Source organism: Hipposideros armiger, unplaced genomic scaffold (genome assembly GCF_001890085.2).
Source record: "Hipposideros armiger isolate ML-2016 unplaced genomic scaffold, ASM189008v1 scaffold_819, whole genome shotgun sequence".
In the NCBI taxonomy this organism is placed as follows: domain Eukaryota; kingdom Metazoa; phylum Chordata; class Mammalia; order Chiroptera; family Hipposideridae; genus Hipposideros; species Hipposideros armiger.
In genome coordinates, this window is record NW_017732169.1 from 168,438 (window position 1) to 178,979 (window position 10,542).

The 10,542-nt window shown below is 50.7% G+C and overlaps 1 protein-coding gene across 2 annotated transcripts in view; it reads left to right on the top strand.

Annotated features, from left to right (window-relative positions):
• Positions 1–6,736, top strand: part of TUFT1 (tuftelin 1) — a 36,793-nt gene extending 30,057 nt beyond the window's left edge. For both annotated transcript variants that reach the window (XM_019628936.1, XM_019628937.1), the window contains 5 exons: positions 120–214; positions 2,103–2,208; positions 3,565–3,648; positions 4,560–4,660; positions 5,212–6,736. In XM_019628936.1, coding sequence (XP_019484481.1) covers positions 120–214; positions 2,103–2,208; positions 3,565–3,648; positions 4,560–4,660; positions 5,212–5,275 — 450 coding nt within the window. In that variant the 3' untranslated portion in view covers positions 5,276–6,736. The remainder of the gene's footprint in view (positions 1–119; positions 215–2,102; positions 2,209–3,564; positions 3,649–4,559; positions 4,661–5,211) is intronic.
• The last annotated feature ends 3,806 nt before the right edge of the window (positions 6,737–10,542 follow it).

Below are 10,542 nucleotides of genomic sequence, written 5' to 3' on the forward strand. Positions count from 1 at the left end.
AGCTGTCCCAGTCCCAGGAGGGGCTGAGCTCCAGCCCTAGTACCCAGCTCACCTCCAAACTGTCACAGAAACTGTTGGCATCCCCTCACCCTCGATTTTCTTTCCTTCGGCCCCTCTAGGAGCATCAGACCTTACTGGCGAAGGTCAGGGAAGGGGAGACAGCCCTTGAGGAACTTCGGAGCAAGAATGCTGACTGCCGAGCAGAACAAGAAAAGTAAGGGCCCTGTTCCCTGTGCAGCTGGGGTGTTGGGAGGGGAGGGCGGGCCCTGCAGCCTGCAGCTCTCAGGGTGGCCAAACCTGGGGAAGAAGCTGGTGCTGATGTCAGATCTTCCAGCTCTGACTCACACTGTGCCTGCTCACCACGGGACCCCGCCCAGGGATCGACTGCTTGGGAGGCTGCCATCTCTGGGGAGTTCATTTTTCATGGAGTGACATTCTCAAGAAAAGGCTTTTATGGCTTGAGAGCCAAGGTCAAATGAGCGCTGGAAAAGCATCTGCCGTTGCCGCACATCATCCCACAGGTCGTGACCCTGTGTGTGGATGGGCTGGTGTCACGCTACAGCTTTCTTCTCCCCAAACGACAACTGACTGTAAACTATTGGAGAGTAAAGTCGGGTAACTTCCTCACAAGTTGTGCTGATGAAAAATACGGTGAGCAGCTTTGCGGAGAAATACAGAACCGACTCAGAAACTGAGAACTACCTGTCTAGTGGCACAGAGGGGATTTCTGAGATCTTTTCTACCCTGAGGTTAGATGGTTTTGCAGATCCCCTCTAATCAGAAGGGATCAGAGGCCTCAGACCAGTGACACCTACAGAGCAAAGATTGGGCCACTCTGGACCTTTAAGAATTTGGAAATTCTTTATGCCGTTGGCAATTAATAAAGAAGATCGCAAAGGGTAAATCAAATTTAACATCAGCACGTCGGGTCTGATCTCCACTGTAGGAGTTGGACCTTTTCAACTTCAACAGACATTACCTGAAGGGCCTTCTAAGGAATTCCAAGGTTAACAGACACGATCCATGGCTCTTGGACCCCTCAACCTGCTGGGGGCATTTTCTCTCCTTTGAGATAACCATGACCCAGGCCTGCCTAGCATGGAACGTGCAGACGTATAGCCTTCTTTCTGGCTCGACTTCATCGCAAGAGTTGTTTTAAGGAACTCGGCACTCTGTCCTCCCCCGCGGTGGGGTGCTCACGAGCAGGCCAGAGAGGAGGGAGCAGGAGAAACAAAGAGGACCAGATAATCCCGAACCGAGGCTGGGGGATGGCAAGTGATAACCCTGCCTCATAAATGCTGACATTCTAAATAAAAGGAGACAGAGAGAGACGGCTCTGGAGAGCTGAGAGTGGAAACTTAGAATTTTTGAAGCTTAGGAAGAAGGTTCTTGGGGGGCTCAGACTACATTATACCTCACCGCGCCCCGGAACTGCCCACCTGCTGGCAGCGGGCACTTGTCTGCTTCCACAGGTAGAACCCAAGAGTGTTGGGTACCAGAATTCTTCAGAGGTCTGAGCTCCAGGACACTCTCCCAGCTGCCTGACCTGTGGCCATGTTGGCCCAGTTTGCCCAGAAGATGCAAAGGAAGCAGCATCTGGAGACGTAGAGGCAGACATGAGTGAAGAGGCTGGAAGGAGCCTCAGATGTGATCTCTCTCTTGATATAAAATCCCTGCCGCCAGCTTGGTGGGGTTGGATGTCATACCCCAGCTCCTCTTTCCAGGACCGAGGAGCTTGTTGCACACGAGGCAGCCCACTTCTGACCGCTTCAGTTATGAGAAAGTCTTCTGTGTCTACCTAAGAACTGCTTCCCTGGGACCCCTACCTACCTGCTGGTTCTAGTTTGCCCTCTAGAGCTAGCCAGGCTGTCTTATCCCTTCTCACCTTTCAGAGCTTCAGTTTCCTCGTTTGGTCTACGTGGTCTTTAGGGACATCCCATTGGGGTGATCTAAGGTGTCCTCCCCACCTGCTCCTTAGCGCCAAGCACTGGGCAGTCAGGCAGAGGAGATCACCCCGGATGGAACCCCGAGCCCAAGGCCCTTTCTGGGGGTAGAGAAAGTATGTCTTCTGCTTGCCTCAGCCTTCTGACCTTGATCCCCAGGGCTGCTTCCCTGGAAAAGGAGGTGGCTGGGCTGCGGGAGAAGATTCACCACCTGGATGACATGCTGAAAAGCCAGCAGCGGAAAGTCCGGCAGATGATAGAGCAGGTGAGCAGGGCCACCTGCCCAGCTCGGGCCACCCCCAGGAAGGCGCCGCATTGAGTCTAACCCTGCTGCTCCTCGGGGTTACCCTTTTATTTATTGATTCTCCTGGGAGTTGGGCTTCTGTGCCTAAGTGTCTCACGAAACACTCTGGCTGCCAGTCATTAGGTTTGCATGATTGGGATTTGCCTTTCTCCCTTATTTTTGGTCATTTGCCTTCGGGCTTTCCAATGGGAAAAGAAGGAAAGGGTAGTTTCTCTTACGCTTTGAAGAGAGATGGTGAATGAACAATTACGTCACAATAGGCGCACTTATCTGTGTGCAGGTTTTCAGCCCTGTACCTCGAGGCAGATTTCCTCCGCCTGAGTCTTAGGGTGGCATCCTCAGGATACACCGATCTGCAGAATTGTTTTGAGAATTTAAGACCTTCCAAGTGAGAGGGCATATTAGCTGCATGTCAGCTCCAAAAGGGCTAGGATTTTTTCTGTTTCAGTCACTGCTGGTTCTCATTATCTAGAACAGGGGTTGGCAAACTGCGGCTCGCGAGCCACATACGGCTCCTTGGGTCTGTTCCGTCTCAAAAGTTTGCCGACCCCTGGAAGAGCCAGTCCTGTCCCTCACAACAATTTAAAAATTATTCAAGAGCCATAAATATATTTTTACAAATAATGAAAATGTAACGTAATTTTATAAATAAAACTATGACAGTTTTATTTTAATTTTCAATTTTACTTCAGAGCCACATGTACGTACCCAAAGAGCCGCATGTGGCTCGCGAGCCACAGTTGCTGACCCTTGGCGGCTCTTCCGTCTCAAAAGTTTGCCGACCCCTAGTCCAGAACAGGGCCTGCCGTATAGTAAGCACTCAGTAATTTTTTTTTTTAATTGGGAGCAGTGTGTTTTTCCAGGACCCACCAGCTCCAAGTCAGGTAGTAAATCGGATAGTTGTTTCAATCTCGTTGTGGAGGGTGCAGCTCAGTGGCCCATGTGGGGATTGAACCAGCAACCTTGCTGTTATGAGCACTGCGCTCTAACCAGCTGAAATAACTGGCCGCCTCAATAAATATCTCTTAAGTGAATAAATAATTTGTATTTCCCCAAGACAAATGGAATGGCTTTTGAATTATCCATTTCTTTGGATTATCAGGTTGCTGTTCCCCTTGCACCCCTACCCCCATACCTAGAATAATCCAGAGTTTCATAGTGACTGAGATAAAGCTTTTATAGAAAAGCCAAGCAAGCCGTGTGAATGGTGCAAACTGCCTTGCATCTCTGCGGGCTTCTCCGGCAGCGGGGCGAAATTCGATGAGTGTATAATGAGTCATTTCAAAATGAACTCCAGCGTCTCCCACACCTTTGCAGCTCCAGAATTCAAAAGCTGTGATCCAGACAAAGGACACCACCATCCAGGAACTCAAGGAGAAAATTGCCTACCTGGAAGCAGAGGTGTGTGTGCCGGGCGGCCCTGGAAAGGGAGCAGGCTCTTGAGAAGACTGAACGTGAGGGAGGGAGAGGTTCTGGGGTGGGGGTGGGGGGTCTTGATCCTGTTCAGGCGCTGCTCGGAAGTGAGTGTCTGGGATGGTAGATTGATCTTCGGTTCAGCTGAGTAAACGTCTGAGAACCTTCAGGGAGTTGCTAACAGTGGAAAGACCTGTCCCCACCCGGAAGGGCTGTGTTCTGGTACAAGCCCACGCCCTGGCAGCGTGGAGACGAGCTCTTGATTCTGAGTATGGGCTTGGCAGTGAAGGTGACAGTGGAGCTGGGTGGGCTTTGAAGGAGGAGGCATTCGATAGGTGGCTTCTTCTCCATGGCTGAGGCGATGGGCTCGCTTAGCTGAGTGCCTCCTAGTCTAACTTCTGCCTTCCCTCAGACAACCTTCCTGTCTGTCAATGACCTAAAAATCGCAGCAGCCACTGTGTGAAGAAAATAAAAAGAAATGAGAGACAGGGCTGTTTGACCTTCAGGGAGTTTGCAGTCTAGACTTAGAGATAAAATACATTAAAAAAAAAAAGATCTAATAATACGTTATAGAATAGCATATGAAAAGGGCAAGTAAATATCTCAGCTGATGCTAGGACATGGTATACAGGAAACTAGAGAGAGGATATGCAAGAAACGATCCGTGATGCACAGAGCTATTGAGAGAACACATCCTCAGGGAAGGGGCCTGGAGGCAGAGAGCAGTTTGGAGCAGGGGAGGGGAGGGGAGAGGGGGCCTGGTGGTGGCATGCATGGCAGGGGTGTGGGCAACAGCAGCGCAAACAGATGGAGAGACCCAGATGAGCTATTGATAGTTAAATATGACCAACTGGCAAGCCAGGAAAAGGGCCCATCTAACCTCATAACTTGTGGTACAGAACTTAGAGATGCACGACCGGATGGAACACCTGATAGAGAAACAAATCAGCCATGGCAACTTCAGCACCCAGACCTGGGCCAAGACAGAGAATGTGGGCAGGTGAGTGGGTGTGTCCAGCGTGGGGCCCAAAGAGGGAGTGAAGGAAAGAGGGAGCTATGGGAACAAAATCCCAACTTTATTCTCTCCGTCTCTCTAATCCACCCAAACCGTTTTCTAACTAGGGTAGAGTAGAACCTGCTGCCACCACCCCCAGGAGGCCCACAGACAGCGGCTAGAGGTGTATGAACCTCCTGAAATTGCGCACAGGAATTGTGTATGTGTAACATAAGTGTATTTCTAGGAAGAGGGTCTTTTTTTTTTCCTCAAGAGAAGGAAAAAGGTCCAAGACTGAAAAAAAATCCGGACTCCCAGCCAGACCCACTTCTCAGCTGTTTCCCTGCCCCCTCTGCTTTCATCACCCCGGCCACCAGACCAAAGTCCCATCTCCAGGTCTTCTCTTAAATGTCCCTGATATTGACTGTTTCAAAGCCTTTGGAAGCGGAGAGCTCAGCTGGCTCTGAAGTGTAGAATTCCAGAGACACGCGTGGAGGGGCGGCTCTGTGAAGGGTGCTCAACGACCCCGGACTCAGTGTTTCCAATTTTCTTTGCAGCGTCAGGATAGCCAAGCCTCCCAGCCCTAAGCCCATGCCTCTCATCCGAGTGGTGGAAACATGAAGTGATGAAGACTGATGCCGCCTCTCGCCTGTGGAGAAGCCTCTCTAGCCTGTTAGCACTGACTCTGGGTTCCTGACTGTTACCTGGCTGCACTCGGGGCTTGGGGCAGTGCCCCACCGTCCCCCAAACTCCTGTCTTCTGAGTGCTGGGTGGATGGAGGATGAGCGCCTCCTCCGGACACGGCGGCCCTCGGGAGGACGCATCCTGCTGGCAGAAGCCGGGGCGGTGCCCTTGTTTCCATAGTTACTATTTTTCTCTTAACAGAGCCTCCCTTCTGTTGTACACTGGAGTTCAGCTGGCCCTGAAGCCAGGCCCTCTTCCGGTCAGGAGAGCTGAAGAGGTGACAAGACTTGCCCCAGCCCTAGAAGCTGGAGGCACAGGTGTCCATAGTGATTGGAGAGTGTCCTGGGGGAACAAAGTTCCTTCCGCAAACACAGCTCAGTGCTTAGCAACAAACTGTTTTTCCTCCTTGATCCACCCTCAGCTTCTGCTGACCAGGCCTCCGTCAGGTAGACTGCGGGCTTCCTCAGCCCTGACGGGCCAGCCTGTCATTCTGGGGAGGAGGGAATGTACCTTCAGGAAGTACCTTTTAGCAGAGATTCTGTAGGGCCCGGAGAGCTCCGTGTGACAGAATCTTTTAGGGCCGTTCCCCTGAGATTCAGTACAAAGCACACCCCAGCCTTCTCGACTGACTCAGAGCCTAAAAACTGTTTTCACTGGCTTACATCTATCTCAGCAAAACTCTCTTTGTATTTATTTTGCTAAGTTATTGGTGTTTTTGCATCTGTCTCACGACGGAGGCAGTCCTAGAGTTCTGCAGCCTTCTCTTGCTGCGTTTAGGTGTGCTTGACACTGGGAAGAGTGTCTTGACATTGGCCTTCATTTCAGAATGACATTGTTAGAAAGCTTTCTCTCACTTTCCTCTGCCTGCTTCTTTTCCCCTTTCGCCTCCATACCTGACTGTACCTCCAGAAGGCACGTACATGTCCCCTGTGGCAGCCGGTCTGCATGCATGTTGTTTGGGGAAAGAGGGTGGTCAGGACTCTTGGGGAGGAATTGAATTCTTCCCCTGACCCCCTCTGATCCTCTGCTTCGTAGTCGGTCTATTTTCCTGGCTTTGAATCACCCTGCCACGCACGGTGTTTTCTTTAGGGTCCTTCCTGCAGCCTCAAGAAGGAGCTAAGCATCAGAATATGGTACCGTAGGATGCAGAGAAATTAAAAATCAACATAGATTAAGTCTTTAGGTTCTATTTGGCTCAAACCGGGAAGCCTTAAGTCCGTGTGTCTGCATTATTTGCTGGCCTGTCCATAATGGCTTTCAGGTTTCTTTGTGCTGTTCTTTCATTTATAAAACAAGGGGTTCAGACCGGATGGTCATCATGGGCCTTTCCAGTTCTGATATTTGTCCTGTGGCCTATTCTTTGTATGGTGAATTCAATAAATTATGTTAATGTGTCTATTTGAGCTCCTGGCCTGCTTTCTTTTCACTTCTCAGGGAGGATGAAAGAACATACTTTTAGTGCCTCTGGAAGATGGGCATGTTGTCCACATCTGGGAGGTGGGGTCCGGACGTCGCAGACATTGTGACGTGAGGACTTGGTGACCTTCAGAGGACTTAGGATATCCCCGTTAAGCAGCTCAGCTCCGTGGCCCGAGTCCTTGTGGGAGGAGGTGGCCCCTGACTTTGGCTTTGACCTTGTCTGGGGTGGGGCCTTGTGGGATCCCTGACCCTGCCTTGTGTGTCCTCAGTCGGAAAAGAACTGGTCAGAAGCACAGATTCTGCAATTAGAGATTTACCGATGAGCACCAGAGGTAGATGAGTAGTAACGCCATGTCCTGTGCAGAAACGAAAAGCGCTCTCGGAATGCCGACTGCAGCTCTTTAAGCGTTTCGTGTTGGGCTATCTCTGGGCATCATTCACCTCGTCCAATGATTTTTTTCTTTCTGCCAAGAATGCAGCTGACTGCAGGGCCCCATGGGGACATAGCCGAATTGACACGAATCTTCCCTGGACCAAAGAAACTAGACCTACAACCTCCTTCATCCCTGGCCAGTTTCTTGCTAGCCCGTCGCCCTCTTTTCTGTGTTTCAGAATGCACTGGAAGCCTGCTCCAGAGCTGGGCGTGTCTCCTGTAGGTCCCGGGGTCTCTCTCTCTCTTGCACTCGTGCTTGGCGTGGGTCTATCTAGACTGTGCTTGTTCTCAGAATGTTAAGAAGGTGGAAGCAGGGTGGGGTTGCCGACGGTGCCAAGAAGGCTTGCCAGGCTGAAGAAAGACAGGAGGGAGTGTGCTGCCACACAGGAAAGAGAGGCTCTCAGCCTGGGCCTCTAGGGCTCGTGGGATGAGCAGAGATCCGGGTTGGAGATAATCAGGTTTTCTGGAGACGCTCTGGACACCAGCACCAGGTCACTGAGAGGTTCCTGGGACAAAAAAGTGCCTCTGGTGCAGTCTTCCCAGAGCTTAGGAGTATGGCCACCGAAAGGAGCAGGGGTTCTGGGAGGAGAAAGCAATGGAGAGGAAGGTAGTTTTTATCTTGGCAACCTTTTCGGTTAGGGAGGACGGGTACCTGAGGAGAACGAGATACGGCACAGGGCCTGAGAAAGGGTGTGGGAAGCTGCCTTCAGTGGCCTCTTTTATTGCCTGGGTTATGTCATTTGAAAGCCAACTCCTCCATGGAGGGGAATTGGGTCTGGCTCCCTGGGACCTTTGCCATGAAGCCCAGTTTCTCTGAGCTGAGTGTTGGGAGCTGCCCAGACACGCCGTCCTCAGCAGCTGCCTCCTGTAAACCCGGAGCATCTGTCCAACGTGGGAAAAGCAGTTTGCCCGAGGCTCCTTCCCTCCTGAACAACTGACCTGCCCTGGCCTCCCACCTCTTTGTCGGTCCCCTTCCCTGAACAGAAAAAAAGCCTGATAGGGACGTGGCAGTTCGACCATACGGTGCATTGGGACTTCGTTAAAACTAAGTTTCTAAAGCCAAAAGTGGATTTGCTCGTTTTCATCTCTTTAAAAAACGTCTCCCTATGAAATGTTCCAAGATTTGCTCTGGAAAGATGCTCTGACATAGTAATTAGACCGAGGAGGCTAATGTCCCCGGGGGCAGACACCTCTCTTTAACTGGCTCTTCTTCAAATTGTTTTGCTGGTTTCTGTGGGGCCTCTGACAATCCCCTGGGCTCCCTCATGCCTCAGAGCCAAGTGTTGGGAGTTTGGGCCTGAGTTTGTTTGGGCTCCGACCCAACTGATGTTAGCCTAGAGCTGTTGGCCTCTTTTCTACACTTCAATTTAGGACTCCAGCTTTGCAAGGAGAAATGGTTTCCTGTCTTCCCTGTCCCGATTCTACTCACTGTGGCCTTGAAACTCAAAGTTGGAGACCTAAATATGCTCTAGCTCCTTTTTCAAGGAAAACCTGTATCCAGGCTGAGGATAAAGGAGATGTTTTTTTTTTTAAGGTGAGCAATTTCTAGCTCCCTGTGCTCTGTGCGTTAGCAGAGAGACCGACTTTGAACTCTAAAATGTGTGTGGCCTTCCTGCTGGAATCTTCTGGGGCCTTCTGGAACATGGGGTTGAGGGTAGATGGTGGCAGGGTCATTAATTCCTGACAGACTGTTGGTTATCAAGTCTTAGACCACAGGATCCCAGACAGCTGCGGGGAAGGAAGGCATGCGTCCTTGAGACTTAACCCATCAATTCAGTGCTGGTCACACACCTAGGCCTTGCCCCTCTTGCCAGTATTCTAGGCCCAAACTTGCAGGTGTCTGTAGGAGTTCAGAGACCCTGATATCTTTTATATCTATGTGTGTTTGTGTGTGAACTGGCTGGCTGTGTAAACTATATTATTGTGGGGGAAAAAATGTGAAAAACACTGGTGTTTAGGAAAAACTCAGCTTTCCGTCTGTGCGTCTCCTGTACCACTTACACAGAACACTTCACTTCTGACACTTCTGGTCACTAAATGTGTGGGGGCTTCTCCCCACGCCAATGAGCAATTCTGTGACACCAGCTGGGTGCCCTACAATTTAACTCAATTCTGACACCACCTGGAGATAGTGTCAGATCTCCCAGGTTACGGGCTCAGTCCCACAAGACTGCCCCCCACTTCAGATGCCAACCGCAAGTAGTAGGTCCCCAGGTTGCCTACGACTTCTGTCCGACTAGGCTACAAATTGGAGGTTCCGTGACACCCCCACGCCCAACCTTGGCTTTGGTTAATTTGCTAGAGAGGCTCACAGAACTCAGGGAAATACAGGTTCACCGGCTTGTTAAAGGATGTGATACAGGATACAGGTGAACATCCAGATGCGGAGATAAATCGGATGGGGCTTGGGAGGGTCCTGAGTGCAGGAGCTTCTGTCCTCGTGGAGTTGGGGTGTGTCACCTTTCTGACGTGGATGTGTTTGCCAAACCTGAAGCTCTCCAAACCTCAACCATTGGGATTTTATGGAGGTTCCTCACGTAGGCATAATCCATTATCAACTCCATGTTCAGCCCCTCCCTACTCTCTGGAGGATGGGGGGGGGCAGGGGGGGCGGGGTGTGTGTGTGTGGGGGTGAGGCTAAAAGTCCCAAGCTTCTAATCATGGCTTGGTCTTTCTGGTGACCAGCTCCCTTCCAGGAGCCACCCAGGCTCTTCAGTAGAACAAAAGATGTTCCTATCACCCAACCCCCAGGAATTTAGGAGCTTTGTCAGGAAGTAGGGTCAAAGACCAAACATTAGAACAAAAGATACTCCTAGTGTTCTTATCACTTAGGAAAGGAAATGACAAGGGATTTAGAAACTCTGTGCCAAGAACCAGGGACAGAGACCATATATACATTTTCTGTTATCTCACAACTGGTCTATAGGACAGGCCTCTCTCCTTGGCTATATTGTCCTCTCGGGGTCAGAAGGCCCAAAACTGACTTCCTTCCAAACTATCTCCCCCATTCAATCTCTCACACTTTCTCTTAGTAGAGAGAATCACTCTTCAACGATTCAGGCTAGGAGTTTCAAAGTCATCTTTGACTCTTCTTCCCGTTCCTTTACTCCTTACATCCGGTTTGTCAACGTGTCCTAATGTTTCCTCTTTTGAAATCTCTCTCAGACTTGGCCCTTTCCATCTTCACAGCCTGTAAGCTCGGATTTCCACTGGCCCCCCACCTTCTAGGCTAACCTTCCCCCTGTCCACCCGTCACTTGAGACGTTCTCAAATCCTATTTTCTTCCTATCAGGTGGGGTTATTCAGCCAGGACAAAAGAAGGCTCATGGGAAACGTGATAGCAGTCTCCAAA